This window comes from Ischnura elegans, chromosome 7 (genome assembly GCF_921293095.1).
Source record: "Ischnura elegans chromosome 7, ioIscEleg1.1, whole genome shotgun sequence".
Classification (NCBI taxonomy): domain Eukaryota; kingdom Metazoa; phylum Arthropoda; class Insecta; order Odonata; family Coenagrionidae; genus Ischnura; species Ischnura elegans.
In genome coordinates this window covers 73830521-73849483 of record NC_060252.1, presented here as the reverse complement: position 1 = coordinate 73849483, position 18963 = coordinate 73830521, and the positions used below count along the sequence as shown (strand labels likewise).

The window sequence follows — 18963 nt, the reverse complement described above, 5'->3', positions numbered from 1 at the left end:
CTAACTTATGGTTTTTGTTTATGAGACCACACAAACCATAAATCATTATCTTCAAGTTACTGGAGGACAGTGGAAATGTGTTTCATCCCTACCCCATCTCACCCACTGACCTTTTTCGTACTGCCTGCTTCAATTATCCTTTTCTGAAGGACAAATACTAGGTGAGTGACTTGATTGGCCGGAAGATATCTGGATAGCTTTTGCCAATTGTATGACACCCACAAGATTCAAAAACTAATGAGACCAAACATGACGCATTTCTGAGAGTATTTGCACTTCTAATGGTCTAATTGATTGACTTAAAAGAGACAGACTGGAAACGCCAACTGCATATATCACATAGCTCGCCCAGCTTTGCTTTGAAGGAAACGATGTCACAAACTAGCAAGATCTGACATTTTCATCCTTGACTCCCTCATTCGTAGCCACGTTGCTTGAAAGACAGAGGGAGTTTGCCCCTTCCCCTCCACCTCTCCTTTATGCGCTTCTGCTGCTTACCCCTTCCTCACTCTGAGCACTTGTTTCTTTGTCCCCGCAACTTGCCGCATGTGATGTCAATGTTGTTATTAAGATTGTTAATAGTTTTGCAGATTCCGCATATGCAATTTACTTTAACAAAATACTGATAAAAATGTCATTCATTGTGTAGAAGCATTTTTATTGAGATTAGGAGAACTCAATGTATGCCATGTTTGGCGAGTGACTATCGCAAGACAGTGTAAAATCCATCTCAGAGCAGCATTTGCAGGCAAAACACAAGTCGGTATGTGATGCGAAAGTTATAAATTTTGGGGGAAATGTTTGTGAGGAAAATTTGAATACAGTTGATTAGTTTATCTGCAGATTTAAACCAATTTTCATTGCCAAACACAAGCATAATAGTTTAGATCCTGAGCGACGAGCATGCAAAGATATTGTTTTAAAAAAATGAACTTGAATGGTCATAAAAATGATTTTTGGTCATTAAAAACATAAAAATGTGCATGACGATCTAAATGGCATTCCTTTGATTGTATAATCCTGGAAGAAACTTGAATAATTACTTTGTTTTATGGCAGGAAATTAAAAATGCATTTGGATCTGAAAATATCCAAAGATCTGACATCTGACATAAAGTATCCGATCCAGATTTGGATCCAAAAATAATCCAGGATCCGTCCATCGCTAGGTAAAATAAAAGTCAACATAATGTCACACATGCCTCCATATCATTCTAGCTTCCAAGATTTGTTTCTTTTTGTCAAAATCCAAGCTGTTCCGATCATTTGAAATTGTAAAAGAACACAAGCAAAAATGGCCAGCTGAATGGCACATACCTGAACTTGGTGATTTAATTTTTGATGCTTATGTTCATAAGGTAGTTTTCTAAAAAAGTCTTGTTAATGATCTTCACCACCAGAAGGCATTAAAGAGCTAATTTAAAGGTATGTACAACTTGATGAACTTAAAGAATATGAGGAACATCAAAAATAAATTTTGCATTACGTTCATAACCATTAGCTCAACACCTATATCAGCCAACACTTATTTAAAATAAAAAGTATATCATAAATATAAAAATGAAAGCATAAAAATTTTCACCACTCTTATCAAAAACTGAGGAAATGAATAATGGATCATATTCGTTACTCAGCAGGCAATAAAAACAACTGGCCAAAACTTTAAGTTGATACTCATTTACCTCAATAAATTCTGGCTGTATCGTGGTGGAATGGATCCCTTCATTGTGGAAAAACTCCTTTACCTTTTCAGCAATCTTCATGTACTCCGACAGATTTCTACACCTAAAGAAAATGAGAAAACATCAATGATGATCATATTCACTATAATTGGCAAGAAACACCAAATTTTCATTAAATATAGGAAAAAAATAATGATATATAACTATATAATTCACAGCAGAGAGTGTGACGTGAAACCCTCTGGCCTCTAGTGATAGACTTGAGAACAATTTTCCAGAAATTATAAGTTAGCTTTAAATTATGGGTCAATCCATTTCAAATCACCCATGCAAACCTGCTTAACATTTTTTAATTACCCTGATTTTTAAAGTCATTGATTCCCTATAAGTAGACAATCAGAAAACACCATTTGAAAAAAAAATTATAAGCCATAATATTTTTTGGCAGCCATTTTTAAAGGGCGGCTGGGAGATTTTTATGAAAAATGTGGCTTGCATAAATTTTAATTTTGATGCTATTTAAAAGATGTCAGAATATTTAAAAAACCAGCGTGTTTAACATGCAAAGATCTTTTGGAAACCATTTTTTTGAATTTTTCTATCATAAAAGACAGTCAGTCAAAATCTTTTCATAAGAACTCAGGAAAAATTTGTCAACACTAACTTTGTAACGCCTATATAATTATTCAATTTAATTATTTTAACTATAAAATTTATGAAAGAAGCGAGACTCACTAATTAAATTGTTATTTCTGAGTTGAATACTTAAAAAACTACTTGCAGTATATAATAGAATGAAAAACTTTTTTGATAAAATACATTGGTAAATTTGTTCTAAAAGATATCAATGCATAAACATTAAAAAAATAGCTTTCACATACTCAAGCTAATGTCTCGTAGATAATCAAAGAAATCAGAGAAATATCAATTAAAGGCACTACCCACGTTCAGAGCTGATCACCTGATATGACCTGATTCCCCGACCATTCCTATTGGGGCCAGCACTACAGACGTCCAAACCAATCCACCCAACCCGACCAACTACCCAAATATTCCTCAGTACACTACGTGATCATGTGGAGTGAAGCCAGTTACGGCTTGCATTGGCAATGACTCTGCATTTTTTGAAAAGTCAAAAAATGGGTTTGGCTTAAGCCAATTATGTTCTCATTGATGATATTAAAAAAAGAGAAGAGTATGGGCGAAGATGTGGCTGCTTGAAGTTTCACCAATATGAATTTACGTGGATGGAAATGATTTCAGAAATTATTTGAAGATTGAGTTTCATGTAGTTGCTTGGGAAGTTCAAAACTTGCATCGATAGAAAAAAATAGCTGATAACAGTACAGACGTTGCCACCCCACAGAAATCGGGGTAGGGCAGTCGGCGGTTGGATGGTCTGTTAGGACCAACTGCCCGACCGTCGGGTCTGACTGTTTTTGTTGGATGACAGGCATACACACCCTCCAACCGATGGTGCCAATGTAGTTGGTCCCAACAGTTGGGTGGTTTGGTCAGAATGTGTGTACTGCCTTTCAGGAAGTGCTTGAAATGGTAAGTGAAACAATGATATTAGGAGGAAAAAGTAGTTAGTTGTAAATAAGTAAAGTTGAAGATGCTATTGGGTTCAGAAGGATGTGTTAAAATTTGAGGTAGGAGTGAGCCAACTTTATTGATGGGAATGGGACATCCAATATATGTTTTTAGCACAGCCGGATTCTCACTGTGAGTTCCATCAAAATGTGACCTTTAATGCAAAGGCGTAACTAAGGAGATGCTTTGGGGGGATGATGAAATGGTCTGGGGTGGCGACCCCATACCCCCAGCAAAATTGAGGGGTCCGGGAAAATTTTTGAAAAATGACATGCCTGGAATTACATTTTGCATCATTTTGGCACTTAAAATTTAATTTTAAGTAAATGCAGTTATTAAATGTCAAAACTAGGCAAAAGTTTTAAATATTTGTTTTATTTCTCTGAGGCTTTGGGGGTGGATCTACCCCCTCATCCCTCCATAGTTACTCCACTGCTTCATATCATTCTATAATTTATACTACAAACCTAATATGGGCAGAGGCAATAATTCGGTCTCCAGCGAGCTGCCAAACATGAAACTCGTGAACAGCCAAAACACCATCCACCTTGTCGAGCAAGCGCCTTTGAATGGCATCCACTTGGATGTGCGTTGGCACAGTCTGCAGCAGAATGAGAGCCGATTCTTGCACTGTATGTGAAGAGGGGAAAATCTGGGTCAACACAAGACCACACTTCAACTCTGGTTGAGGATTAGTTCACAGATTAATTCAGCTGTTTTCCAATGTGAAATTCCATGCAAAATATGTAGTGCAGCATTATTCACAAAATACACTGAATATGCACAAATGATATGATAAACTGAAGAAAAACCAAGCAGAAAAATAAGGGAAAATTAACATGTGGAATAAGGATTTCCAGGACCATGTGAGTTGTCATGTCTCGCATTGAAAAATAAGTTTGTATATGTGAGAAAGAATTGTAAGGAAATTCAAATAGAAGGAATCCTGACAAAGATATTGCATAGCATTAGCAATAAAAATTTGAATTCATAGGCAATGATAACTTAAAAATGGTCACAGCTCCACCAAACCTCTGAATTGTTACATTGAACATCTCAGCTTCAAAAGAATTGCAATTCCATAAAGGACTCTCTACATAGTCATAAGTACAAGAATTTAGATATAATCTTTGAAGAGATGGAACAAGCAATTTTTATATGAAAAGGACATTAGAATTGCTTGTAATTTGAAATTTTACTAAAAATCTCTCAAATGCCAGTCAGAGGCCCTAAGGGTTCCATAAAGATGCCATTTTTCTATCCATCAAATTTTAGGGGGGTTTTCAGAGAAAAGTTTGAATCTTTGAGATTTTTGCTTATCTTGAAGCATATGACATGGGGCAGTTTGATGAGAAAATACAAAACTTCATCCTTTTTGAATGACTAACATAGATGGTTTGCAAAGCATTGAATTCCCAGGACTGAAATTCACTCTATGGAAAGGTATATAGTTTGGTTGTATAACTGGAGATATAATAGCACATGCAACTAAAAAATGTGATATTAAGGTTTGAATTCAAATCAAGACGCATGATTTTTTAAAAGGAAAATTCATCATTTAAGAATGTACATCATAGAAATGTATTGAGTGGAAAATAGGTAAATCATTAACTCAAGGCATAAAGAGTTATCTTATGATAATCAGATAATGACTATGGTAACTTTATACAGTTATTTCAACAAAATATCCCGCTTTAGGAAACAACAAGTGGATAGAGATAGCTTTAAGGCTAATTACCAACTTCTTATCCAGATGTCCTGTTAGCTGGTTCACAAGTATCAAGTTTAATTTCCAAAACAGTCACTAACTTCCCAAAAACAGCCAGCCAATGGAGCAGGTGTGGGAAAAAAAATTGAAAAAACGATCAACAATCACTCACGTAAAGGCCAAACTGAACGAAGGATGAGTATGACCATGAGCACGCTGAGAGCAGGATCAATGTAGTACTTGTACGACCAATTGGTCAACCAAACGACAGCAGCAGAGCAAATGACGATCACAGATCCAAGGGCATCGGCCAGCACGTGCAGAAAGACACCTCGCATGTTCATCTGGGAGGCACCTTCATTGCCATTGCGCTCACAGTGGCCGTGGTGGGAGCCACTTGAGTTAGAAGCAGGAGGTGGCGGAGGTTGGAAGCCCTCATCATTTTCATTGTCATCTCGGCCTCCACCAGCGGCAACCAACTGAGACAGCCTGTTATGGCCATGGGACAAGCCTCCATGTGAATGCGTGTGGACGCTGCCATGCTCTGAAATTAAAAAAAAACAAAAGAATTAAAAATTTTTATTTGCACCCTTCTAAAAGCTGGAATTTAAAAAGCACTTTAGTCAGCCTTCAACTTCTTACTCCTGGGAGAACATTTTCAAGTATAAATAGAATATTTAATGAATTACACAACCGCAATGATTAAAGGAGTGGGTGTATGATATGCAGGCTCCACATGATAAACTCCTCTAAAGTTTTACCCTCTAAGCTAACAATTCTGATTTCTGCCTTGAAAAGTGCTGAGGCAAATACAACACTGAACTTATTAGAGATTAACAAGTCCAAAAATAGGAAATCCAAATGACCTTTACAGTTGGGAAAAATTAGTATCTCCGAAAACAGTTTTTCAACAAGGACAACAGGCTAGGTAACTGCCAGAACATCCAGGAAGCACCTCACATATTCATCTGGGAGGTACCTTCATTACCACTGCACTAAGTGGCCATCATGCAAGATGCTTGAGTTAGAAGCTGGTGGCAAGGGAGGCTGGAAGTTCTCATAACAACACAACAGTGAAATATTTATTTTAATGACCTCCCTCTCAACCTTGTATTTTGCAGGTTTTAGGCTAACAGCCTCTCCGTCATAAGTATAACAGTTAATACACAACCCCTTTATGCATATTGTGATAATACCCACTGAAGCTAACTCTGAAGTAACTTGGTGTACATAGGAAGTTTACATCGCAGAAATTAGTCTGTTCTCTGATCAATTAAAAATATATTATTTATCTCTGCTTCTTACCATGAAAGAGACACAATCCAATGAGGTTGACCAGTAGTCCAAGGGCTCCGACAACAACAATAAGACGTGGCTCATGGATCACTTCGATCTCGATGAACCTGGAAGAAAAAAAAAGACACAAAAATATGAATAATATTACCTATGAACTTGAAACAAATTAAATTATTTACAAACCTTCGAATATATTCAAGGGATTTTGAACATGAAATCCCACTGATATACCTTAGTGGTAACATTCAGTACTAGGCATTTTTTTCAAAGATCAGAAAGCATCTTCATGGCTTAACTCCCAAACAAGGAACACTATGCATTTAATTTCAATATCTACTATGCACAATACTCATAGAAATCTTATGAATTATGAGGAGAAACTGTCAGGACATTCTACAGCAAACTGGTCATTGTAATTACCAATTACATACATAAGCAGTATTTCCGAGGGGACAGTTTTGAAGGTTAGCTGCATAAATTAATGATCTAAAGACCAAAAATAAGATAAATTTGGTCCAGAGGTCCCTCACAAATGCATACAAAGAGCCCAAAGTGGAATTAGGACAAGGGCATTGAAAGAAAGAGTTGCAGTGGAATCTAGGTTGGGTCCTTCATCAAACTGAATCACAATCTATAATGAAAAAAAATTCCTGAATGGACCCATAACCTTTTGAATATTGATTTGCTAGATAGCAAGTGTACCCAAAAAGACAACAGGTACAAGAGATGTTAATGCAAGGCAATTGCTCGCAGTTTCACTCACCTCTTGCATGCTTCCACCATGATGGAGAAACAAAGGGCCACAAGAAACACAGCATTCACCAGTGCCCCAAGTACCTCCGCCCGGGCCCAGCCAAATGTGTTTTTTGACCACTTCTTTGGTGACATCTGCAAGGCAAATCAGTATGATATGTTGACATTTATACACGAATTGGAACAAAACTAACATACAATGTTGAAATTATCTGGCTTTCAATTGATGGGGTTTTAACCATCTTTTAACATCAATTTTCAATTTCACTGACTTTTTCCTCATTTTCAGTCAGAATTTTTTATACTTCCCTGTCCTTAAATCAATAGAAAAGCGGTCCCACATGTGGTATAGGCATTTTATGGAAAAATGCAGCAAGGTATATGTATTGTGAAATAAAGCCAATCAGCAGTTGTAATCATAGAAATTAAGGGAAGTATGTATAGCCAAGTTAGATTTACCAAGTGCAGCACAGCCAGTGAGCAAGAGGGCAGCAGCCTCTGGCGGATGTGTAAGCTAAGGGTTGTGAGGAATATGGTTTAAGGGTTAATCACGAGCAAAAAAAAGCTATGTTCTTTTTAAAGCACCATGAGCACGATTGTGATACTTAAGATTCAAGCAGGTGGTCACAAACTTGAGCAGGTGGAGCAGTTCAACAGCAGCACACTAGAGGACAATGGATACAGCAGTAAGAACATCAGTAAGAGATCTGTGTCAGCAAAGGAGGCATTCATGAACAAGAAAGAACTGATGAGAGCATCCGTACGTAAGAGTTTGAAGAAAAGTGAGTCTGACCTGTTGTGTAAAACTATACGGTGCCAAACATGGACACTTATGAAGGAGGAAAGGAAAAACAGGAGGCATTTGAGATGTGGGTGTGGATAAGAATGGAGAAAGTTAAGTGGACGAAGACAAAAAGGAACGATGAATTGCTGGACATGGTGGGTGAGGAGAGAAAGCTCCTATATGAGATATCGAGGAGACAGAAGGTATGGGTGGAGCGAGTTTTGGCAGGGAATGGATATTTAAAAAAAACGATAGAGGGAAGATTTTCAGGCTATTGAGGGAGGGGAAGGAATAGAATAGCGTTAATAAATTGAATAAAAAGAAGTAGACTTACTGCAGAGGCTTCCGCAGTGATTAAATTTATGATTGGTTTCCAGGTTAATTCTGCATCCTGGTTAATTTTTTCAGTTCCAGTTAATTTTTGGACCAGAAGACAGGAGCTGGAATGCGCCCGAAACTGCCGTCCACCAAAAATGAGTCGACGTGGAATTAACCAAGAAACCAATCATCAGAAGTAAACCTAATTGTGAATTGAAGATGGAAGTTATGTAGGGAGGGAGGACAGACCAGGGGTAATCAGCAAAATGCTCTATGCAAACCAACCTTTCCTAGAAGAGCAATTTAAAAAAAAACAATCCATGAAAAAAATTTCAATTTCTAGGCAATTTCTCATGAGATTATAAAAAATGTAGCATAAAAAGAGGAATGGACATAAATAAATTTTAGTAAGCAGTGCAATACATGGCTTTACTTTCATAAGCTCACAGCAATCATTTGAAATGGGGATGAACAATGTAGGAGTAATGAAAGGATTTGATATACCAGTACTAGAAATCTGCTAGTACACCTGAATGAATGTAATTTAATCTAATTCCTATTTAACAATGAAAGATGAAAGAACCATTCTAATTCACATTCAAAACATGAGATAATAAATCCAGTCTACATAATGTATTATGGCAAAGAGCCAAAACCAATGCAAATTTCTAGGGGATTTAGATAGAATTAAAAATGGAGATACTCACTCGTATTGATAAAAAGGCGACAACTAGTGCCGCCACATCACTTAACATGTGAAAACTGTCAGCAACCAGGGCCATTGAATTGGTGACATATCCCACGATGATCTCCACCAGGAAGAACAGAGTGGTCAGCCAGAACATGGAAACCAGGCGGCATTTCTTTCCCGTGTACCGTCCCATTTTTTATCCTTTATGCTGCCGCAGATACCCAAAAGGGATGTGACTAATACTCAGCGGCAAGACCTAGAAGGGTATACAAAAAATAAGCAATTACCATTTGTATCCTTCTCATGGAAAACATAAAAAAAACACTTCTATATCAACGCTTCATTAGTTACTAGTAGACCACCCGGCGTTGCTCGGGAAGGATGGTATCCAGAGAGGTAAGAAACTTGGATTTTTTGATCATACAGGATTTACATTTTTCCCCCCTTTAGCCGTGCAAAGAGGTGTGCCTACCCAGCAGGATGCCCATTCGCAGAAATTGTATGACGTGACGTAACGAAGGGTTACGAGAAAATTACGCTAAGGACGCGTCGGACATAACCAGAAGTAGCACACCAGTAGTAGGGGTTTGAGAGTATCAGATACACCTACGTACTAACTTTCGTTGCAATCCGTGCAGCTGTAGGGATATGCATAATAATAATGTGTCTTTATTCGGGCGAGGTTGAGACTAAGAAGTCCCCTCTTCCACCTAACCCCTCGATAGCGCCAATGCAAACATATTTAAAAACGGTATATACTCGTTTACAATACAAAAAGATATACAATGTACACTATTTGAAAATGCCCACAGAAGAAGGGGGCATGCATAGTGGATAAACAGACATCCTCTTACATACATACACATTGATATTGATTCTGAATACAATTTTATCAAAACTATAGCGTTACGTCCCTTGTTACCGGTCAAAATAACATTTATGATGTAACTGTAACCAAAATAAATTACTCACTGAACATACCGAATTTCTAAAAGCAAGTAACACAATATAAAGAGTGGAAAACCAGTATTCCTGAACGATGGTCGAAAAATAATAAATAGAATAGTTTTCTTAGAAATATTTATGTAAAACAAATTTACTTTGCTGGTTTTCCGACAGCATTCCCTTGATAATGTTCCATTTTTTCCACAGTTGGTAAATGATCGTTTACTAGCCCTAACGACCAAGATACCTTGTTTAACAGCAATTTTACGTGGCACAGAGGAGCTGATAAAATCAGAGATGGAAAAATCGATATCGATCATATATCTTCGTGTTTCGATCCAAACTCGATTTTTCAACTTCAATCGCGACCATTTCGTTTGATCTCAGTAGCGTCACCACTGGTCTATGATAACGTCATCCGTCCCAAGTGAAAGACTTTTCCCTAATGCCGGTGAAATTGGAATGCACGCCCTCGATCATAAAGAAAGCATATCAAACAGTTATTCTTTCTTTAGAAAAAATTTAGTGAAGCCGAATGGTTCCAAGCGGTGATCCCAAAACATTAATGTGCGGGCATTTGTAAATTTTTATCACTAATAATTCAAGCACGTATTCTAAGTCAATTTTTCCTACTAATCAGACGTGTATTTTGAGTGTTTCTATAATGGATACCTTACCTCACATGTTTTTGTTGAACCTGTTATTTTTAAAGAACTGTCGATTTTTTTCGATTAATCGATTTTTTGGTTCAAATTTATATTTTTTTATACTGGAAAGCCGAGATTTTCATTTCGATTAAAAATCATTTGCTCGAAAAATCGACATTTTTCATAACTAGATAAGAAGAACAGACCGTGGCCAAGGGTTTAGCACTTTACAAAGATCCACACATCCCCTTTGAAAGCAATCGCAAAGGAGAGCATCAATTTCCGAGCACACGACAGCACCACATCAACATATCGAAAGGGGAGACGGACTAAAAGCTAGTTCACCTTGAAAATATTCTATCATCTACCTAGTGGTTACGATCGCTTACCAAGATCCACGTGAACATGGATATTTGAAACCGACTATTTCTAATCTTTGAGCCTTCCAATCGCAGTAGAGTCGAAGATGTAGTATTATTGCACAGCGTGACACTACAGGAGACGAATTCGGTTTTGATTTCCCCACACGAAGGCTATGACGATTACGCAGACTTTGCTGTCCTCTCTCGGGCCTAATACGAATAGCTCTTACGGGTAGCACCACCTTGAATCGAACCTTCAGTATGATTGTTGATGTTTTTTTCGGGTATGAACCGCGTACTTATTGGGCTTACTACCCGAAGTTTCTGGTCACTCTTTCTGAAGGAACAAGGATAGTTTTTTCGTGGAAGGTATTAATAAGGGTTCACGGAGGATGAAAAGGAAGGGGGTGAAAGAGTCGTCATTTAATTTCTACATAACTCAGAGCAGCATCCCACGTGAGGCTGATTTTTAAGCCACAGTCTCAAGTAAGTTTTCATGGACGCGTTTCAGGCGAAGAGATGCGAAAGCGGGACCTTCAGCCATTCAGAAGCCTGGAATCTTTCGGGTGAATTCGCCCGAAACGCGTCGCCCGAAGTTGAAATCTTCGCAACTTTTGACGCGCGCAACTTTCAAACATGGCCGCTAGCGTGAGTCTTGTCTCTGTTGATTAATTTATTATATCCGATTTTAGGGAGAAATATACTAACGTATACAATTTTTGAGACTACAGATAACGAAACAGAAATCTCAAATATGAAGCCTGGAGGGAGATAGGAGTATGTGTTGGAATGCAAGGTAAAAAGAACTTAAATTTCTGATGATTCTCAAAGGTTACGAATGTTGAAGCTTGAGTAGTAACATCATTGTGTTTCATAACATCAAAGATGTGCCGGCCAAGTGGAGGTCTCTACCTGACAATTATCACACTCTGTACCTGCTGCAAATTGAAGTAAGGATGAGAGTAATGGGCTCTCAGAGAAAATGGAATAATTATACTTATCTGGGTTAGATGATCCACACAAGATAATTACAACGCCACGACTATGGAAGAATTTTCGGTCGTCACGTTCCATTTGTTTTATTGTCGTTTCCCTGCTGCAAAGAGCGTGCGGAAGCCTCTTACGCGTAGGCTCCCTTGCATGAGAACATTTCACGCGAAGAATGACGCGTCTCGTCGAGAGCGTGCGCGCCAGACGCATTCATGAAAACGCACCTTAACGGTTCTGGACGCATTTCCTAATTTCAAACGCCTCAAGGAATAGCCGGGGTTTGAATTTTTTTTAACTTGGCGATAAATTTGGCATTTTGAAAGTTTATTGCGCACCCGAGGCTGCATTTTCCGCCACCGCTGACTTCAATGGCTGTCACAGTCGTATGGCACGCTTGCGTTCTTCTAATATTATTCCTAAATCCACGAATATTATAAAAGAGGATCTTCGAGACGGACTCTAAATGTGTTGTCAACCACCGCGCATGTCAATGAGTTTACATTAGTCGCCACTCGTAACGCTGAAAGACAAATTGATCCGAGTTTCACAGTTAAATGCGGTATAATTCGGGGTGCTAACAGACTTTAATGCACCTGGTGATGTGATCTATCAAATTCATAACTTTTCAATGCTCTTCCTCGCAATTACAAACATTATAATTAAATTAAAAAAGAAGAACTTTGTGCTTTCACATTAATATTTATTCACGACCATGGTTTCAACGTTAGACGCCATCATCAGGTGAACTCTACAGAGGTCCATCACATCCTTTTATACCAGGCTAGGAGGGGTAGGGAGGAAGGTAATTAGGTTGAACGGATTGGTCAACAGAGAAGACGGAGGGGGGAAAAAACTTGGTCATATGGTATGAAAGAAGTTAGGGGGAGGAGGCTCCCTCAGGGAGGGCATGGCAGGTGGAGGGGGGGTGGTTCAGGTGATCACCGCGCCGCGGACATATTTGAAAACCAATTAATATGCAACCGAAGTGGCAACAGAAATCAGCCGTAAATGGGATGGGATTGGGCCTCCTCTATGGAGTCCCGTCGCCTAAATAACTTCTATTCTTTCGAGAATTTTTTTTCAAAGTTCTATTTTACAGTAACATGAAAGAAAATGTAAGATCTCCTTCGGCAGCTGAACAACGAAGCATCCTCGTAAGCTAAATTTAAAGTTGTAATTACATACTGCAATTATTTAAAAAATACGAGAAGCATTCTACGCCATGTCGCCTTAGGCTTCAGAAGATAGGAGAAACGTGTCCGAAAAACGAAGGAAAAGTAGAAAAAATTGAAGCTAATCTATGAATAAAACTATTTTCCAGCATTTCCAATGCTGCTAAATATCGAAGAATTTCAAAGAAAATTCTGTAGCTTCAACATGTTAAAGAGACATGCATTCCAAAGACTACGTGTTTGTCAGGTTAAAATAAAATACCAGGTCCCTGATCCACCACTGATTTTAACTCCTCTCTTCAAAGGTTCATAGATAACGTTGACATATCGACATATTAAAGGACATAAAATCGAGAGAAAGGCTGATTATTTAAATAGGTTAGGCAAGTTACGGGTATGCCTAAAAAATAACCGGCGACCGCAGCAGAATACACAGATATGACACCCGAAAAAATTATATACTAATCACACGACAACGACTGCACACGAAAATGAACAAAAAAAGTAAGTCTCTAAAAACATTAGTCAACAAAAACAAATGAAAAGCAGCAGCGTAAGGATTCTTCTTCACGGCAGTTCTGAAATGCAAACGCACTTCGCTATCCGAAAGGCCAGGTAAAATCATTCACTCACGCATTTCATACTTGAGTCGAAAGATACATATCAATAAGGATGATAAAAACGAGTCACATCTGGTCGGAAGCGGAAACAAACTTCCGGTTACATACGGCCTAAAACACTCAAAGAAATATAATGAATCAAAAGAAAGTCGTACATAAAAATAAATAAAAAAGTAGGAACATATACAAGCATAAAGCTTGAATCACGCGATCATGTTTTTCCATCCCTTCGAGGGATAGCTCTAGCGATAGAGATCCAATCCCTTTTTCCATCACTTAGCAAGTCCCTTCTTCCGTCGCTGATACCATCGATGGCACCGTCCTTCAGCCAATCAGAACGCACAGCCGCTAACAGCAATTGTAGCGCCACATACTCATGAAAAGTGGGCGACAACTATCGCATTTTCTTACTACACATCTACGAATTATCTGCAAGCCACATACAGAGTCTTTGGCAGGGGGTTAACCATCCCAAAATGTACCAGAGGATTAAGATTTATCTTAAAAGATAAGACGCTAAATCCCGAATCAAACAACCATTTTTTGAGGCGTAAGTTACGGCTACATAGAAATACTAGTATAATAGATTAAATTATACATAAACGGGGGAATAACTGAAAGCGAAACACTCGTTTTTTTTTAATGTGGCTTATACTTACTTTCTTTTTCCAGAATTATTTTAATGACTGGCAATTTTGGATCCTAGCGAACGACTTCCTTTGCGTGTAAAATAACAAAGTTCATATTGAAATGAATAATTGAAGTTTTCCATGATTATAAAATTTACTACGACCTAGGTTTCAGCCAGGTTTGAAAGTATACATCAATTCATTGATCCTTGAGGAGTTACATCAGCTTGGGAAAAATTTTGTATTTCCCGTACTTCCTCCCTTACTAACCCCAACCACCTCTTTCTCCGTTTTTTTTCAGGCACCATCTTCTTCCCCTCTTTTACTCCGCTCTCTATTCCGTTCACTTTATTCTTCAGGTTCTCCCTTTCCCCTCTCCAATACCCCATCCCATTAAAAATTATATAAAATGAATGCAATACATACCATTTGTACCTTGAAGATGATGTAGTAACATTGAAACCTCGGTCGCAATAAATTTTATAATTCGTTCAATTGTGTTATGCTCAACTCTGTGGAAGTTAATACTCGAAAATGAAAAGGAGACTTCGTTGATTTCCACTAATTTATTTTGTCCGTACGACATGTTTCGAACCATAGAGATCATTATCAAGAACAAAAATTGAATGGTAATGGAATCAATTTTTGTACTTGATAACGACCTCTGTGGTTAGAAACATGTCGTACGGACAAAATAAATTAGTGGAAATCAACGAAGTCTCCTTTTCATTTTCGAAATTTTATAATCGTGGAAAATTGCAAGTATTTATTTCGATGTGGGCGAACTTCACTCCATCACGCGTGAATCTTCGACTTTTATAATAAGTCAATGCTCTCCCCAACTCTGAGATTTGTTTTCTTCGTGTGATACGCTTTAAAGACATGCACACTATCCCGCAGGCGAGCAAAGCGAAGCTAAATGGCGAGGGGGTGAGTTGTGACACCCCCTTCTTCCAGGACTGCATCGTCCCGAGTGCAGAGGCGCCGTGCGGCGCCTGCGCGCCCTCCGCCCCGTGGTCCGAAATGAGGGGAGTAGGTTACTCGGTGGGTGCGGTGGCCTCCCGCGTCATCGCGGCCATGCAACCGGGAGAGAATGGAACGAATGGTCTGGATCACTATTTTTCTTAACTGTACGTTGCGATAATTTAAAAAAAGAAGAGAACATGATATTTCTATTTTTTTTATCTGACGCCCACTTTTCGAGCCATTCGTGGCGAAAAATCACCGGCCTTAACCCTTTCGCAGTTAAGTTAATGACGTAATAAACTCATGCCAAGTAGGTTACTGTTCTTCGGCTATTCCTATACCTTGTGCATGGCCCATGAATTGTTCCATACACTGTTGATTGCAATTCCTTTCTTTAATGAAATGTCCTCCATGGACGAGAAAATGAGCCTCCGATGACGGCCTTAACCCTTTCGCAGTTCAGTTAATGACGTAATAAACTCATGCCAAGTTGGTTACTGCTATTCGGATACTCCTTGACTTGGACATGTTCCTTGTGTGGTTCGTTTTCCACAACACTCTTTCGAGCAATTGCTTTCTTAAATGAAAGGATCTCTATTGACGAGAGAATGAGGCAAAAATCTAATGACGTAATTAACTTATGAAAAGTGGGCGGCAACGTTTGCGTCTTCTAATTTTAAACTTACGAGAAAATAGCTGATTGGGGAAGACTACTTTTTCGTCGTAACGCAACTCACCCATGCATCTGCCGAAATCTTTTCATGAATTGCGATATCTGGAGTGAGCGAACGTCCCTATTCTTCAACGACAGAGGGCATTCGATGGACAGCTCTTCTTAAATATGCAGGAAATTCACCACCACGAATTTTGCAAAAGAGGATCCTCAAGTCGTTTTCCAAATGTGTTGTCACCCACCGCGCATTTAAACGGATTTCCAAAAGTTGCCACTCGCGTCGCTGACCGACAAATTGATCCGAGTTTCACCGGGAAATAATAAATAATTAGGGGTATTAACCGAAATTAATGATGATGTGATCCATCAAATTCATAACTTTTCAATGCTGTTCCTCGCACTGACCAGCAAAACACTGCAGATTAATGTTGAAATATATATTGTTGCAATTATAGGAAAAAAGGGGATTACATTGGACTCATCACAGCGCAGCGGACATTTTTGAAAACCGATTTAAATGTGACCGAAGTAGCAACAGAAATCAGCCTTCTACGGGATGGAATTCGGTCTCCTCTATGCAGTCTCCTTATTCACCTCTTTCGAAAGCACCTTCGCGTATATCACGATTCGTCCACCGCTTAGGGTTAGCGACAGCTAAAATTAGCAACCCATAGGGAAAAATAAATAGAATTATTGTAGCGAAAGTCGCTAATTTCTCTTCTAACTTTATGATAGCGTTACATAGCTTTAACATGAATAAGGTCGAGGGAGCCATCGATGGGCTTAGAGCATGGGTTCCCAAACTTTTTTGTACCACGCCCCCCCCCCGCTACACATATCAGCTTTCCATCTTGCAATACCCTATTTCCACGGTGCCGTACATGCCAACCCCTACTTGTACACGTACTTGTACTCGTACAAGTATGTTCCTCCTTGATACGGTGAGTAGGTAGATTTTTTTGTTCACTGTTGAATGCGGTAACGCAGAATCGAAAGATGCAATAATTGTACGTATGATGAAAATTAATACAAGTATTACATGAAAAACTGACTGACCGTTGCGTCTGACAGTAACTGCTATGGAGGGGGACGGTTTTGAGAAGCTTGAACTCTTGTGTGTTTTGTAGCTTTAAAAACTGTAACCTTCTTTGATAAAGTTTACAACTTTATTGAAACTTTACAAAAACAATTATGAAAACTTAGAAAGACTTTATTTCAAAGATCTGAGGAAATTATTTTTGTAATTTTTTTATTTATTTCATTCGGGTGTCACGCCCCCCCTGGACTTTCTCCACGCCCCCCAGTTTGGGAACCCCTGGCTTAGAGGCTACGTGCATGAATTACTTAGGTATCTCGTGCTATTAAGAATAGGTATCTTTGACAACAGTGGCGTAGCGAGGGAGGGAGGGAGGGTTTTGAGGGATAAACCCCACCCCCCAGAACTCGGAGAAATTTTAAAATTTAATCCAATTTACTTACTGCATAAATATAACTTATAGAATAGTGTAAGGATTAATAAAATATCCCTCAAAAATCCATAAAACTCTCCATTTTGAATCATTTACCCTAAAACTTTTCATGAAGGAGGGAACCTCCACCTCCCTTATTCCATATCCCCCAGTATTAGTTGCTCCTAAACCCCCCCAAGCCTTAATTTCTAGCTGCGCGCCTGTTTGACAGCGACACTGAGAAAATAAGAACATCGTAGATTAAGAGTGATATTTTGCCGTACTGCTAGGTACAAGAATTCGTTTTTCCTCCGAACTCCTTTTCATTTGTTAACGGCTCGAGTCCTAACACCGCCGCCTTACGCCTATTGAGGAGGCTTACGGGGTAATATTTAAAGGTAAAAGTGTGTTTAGACTGTCACCAGACTTTGTCCCGGGGCAGTCCCCGACACTTATCCGACATTCACACCTAACTGTTCCTCGGACATTTTGGGAAATTTTTGTCCTCATGATTGCCCCATGACCAAGTCATTCACCACGTTTACCAGCCGATCTCAGATCGGTCTAGCCGGCTCGGTCCGGGTTAGTAAACGCAGCGGCCCGACCAGGCCGGCCTGTAAGCGGGCTGGCTCAGTCCACTTTCGAAACCAGTCTGAAATCTCAGATCGAGCCGTAGAGCTCGGCCTGAGTGGTAAACGATTCGAGCTGATCAGCTCCGTTGCGCATTTCGTTCCTTCTTTGTCATCCCATAACAGACAAAATGCGATCGTAACTCTTCAAGAGCACGTTTGGTTGTTGTGATTCATTGAGTTGGCGTGGTGAGAAATAAGATTTTAGAAATGAGTTTGGAAAGGAAGAGGAACGTATGGAGCGAGCAGGAGACGATGCATTTAATAAATTTAATCAAAGAAGAGGACATTATGCGTCTTCTAGATGGAAAGAGGTAAAATAATTGATTCCAGGTTATGACTCCATAGCAATGCCAATATCGCTGACGATTCCATGACTGAAAAAGCTTACTGCGATTTCCACAATGACAACAAGCAATGACAACAAAACCACTTTCCAAACAGAATCGATGGGTGAAGATCGATTCTGATCGATTCTATGAAACAATCGATACGTCAAATCCATGTTGGTAAACGCAACGCGCCGAGTCAGCTCACTTTCTAATTTCAGCTCGGTCTGAGCTCAGACCGATCTGAGATCGGTTGGTAAACGTGGTGATAGTCCACCGCAATAATGGTTGGATTTTTCACATTACACAGGGAAAAAAGTGTACGTCCGTTATCCGCCCGTAATAAAATATAATTAATTATTTAATTCATACCTTGAATTTCCTCATACCGTCACTTAAAAGTATATAGAGGGCAATAAGTTTCCCTACCCGGCTCACCGCAGCCACTCATCGTTACGTTATTTCCATATCCGATAATTATCATCATAAAAAACGCAATTTTCGTGGGGTTGGTACTCTCGCGAATTACTTTCCCACAAACACTGTACCGATTATTTTTAAAAATTCGCGGGCAATTTTAATTTACTCGCACGAAATACACGTGGAAAATTGCAAGTTACTATTGACGTTGATTCATTGTCTTCGAGTATAGATCTTGAAGAATTTAAAATTCAAATTTTTGCCAATGTTGCGGTACACTTATACATACTCATCACTCATACTCATGAA

At 39.0% G+C, this 18963-nt stretch overlaps 1 protein-coding gene across 6 annotated transcripts in view; it reads right to left on the bottom strand.

Annotated features, from left to right (window-relative positions):
* LOC124162791 (zinc/cadmium resistance protein) overlaps positions 1–18963 on the bottom strand; it is a 214086-nt gene that overhangs the window by 12626 nt on the left and 182497 nt on the right. For all 6 annotated transcript variants that reach the window (XR_006865678.1, XR_006865677.1, XM_046539428.1 and 3 more), the window contains 6 exons: positions 8841–9080; positions 7042–7166; positions 6288–6385; positions 5155–5526; positions 3742–3904; positions 1682–1784 (listed from right to left, as the gene is read on the bottom strand). Coding sequence is in view for 4 of the 6 variants with exons in the window: in XM_046539428.1 (XP_046395384.1) it covers positions 1682–1784; positions 3742–3904; positions 5155–5526; positions 6288–6385; positions 7042–7166; positions 8841–9017 (1038 nt within the window). In the remaining 2 variants the exon portion in view is untranslated. The remainder of the gene's footprint in view (positions 1–1681; positions 1785–3741; positions 3905–5154; positions 5527–6287; positions 6386–7041; positions 7167–8840; positions 9081–18963) is intronic.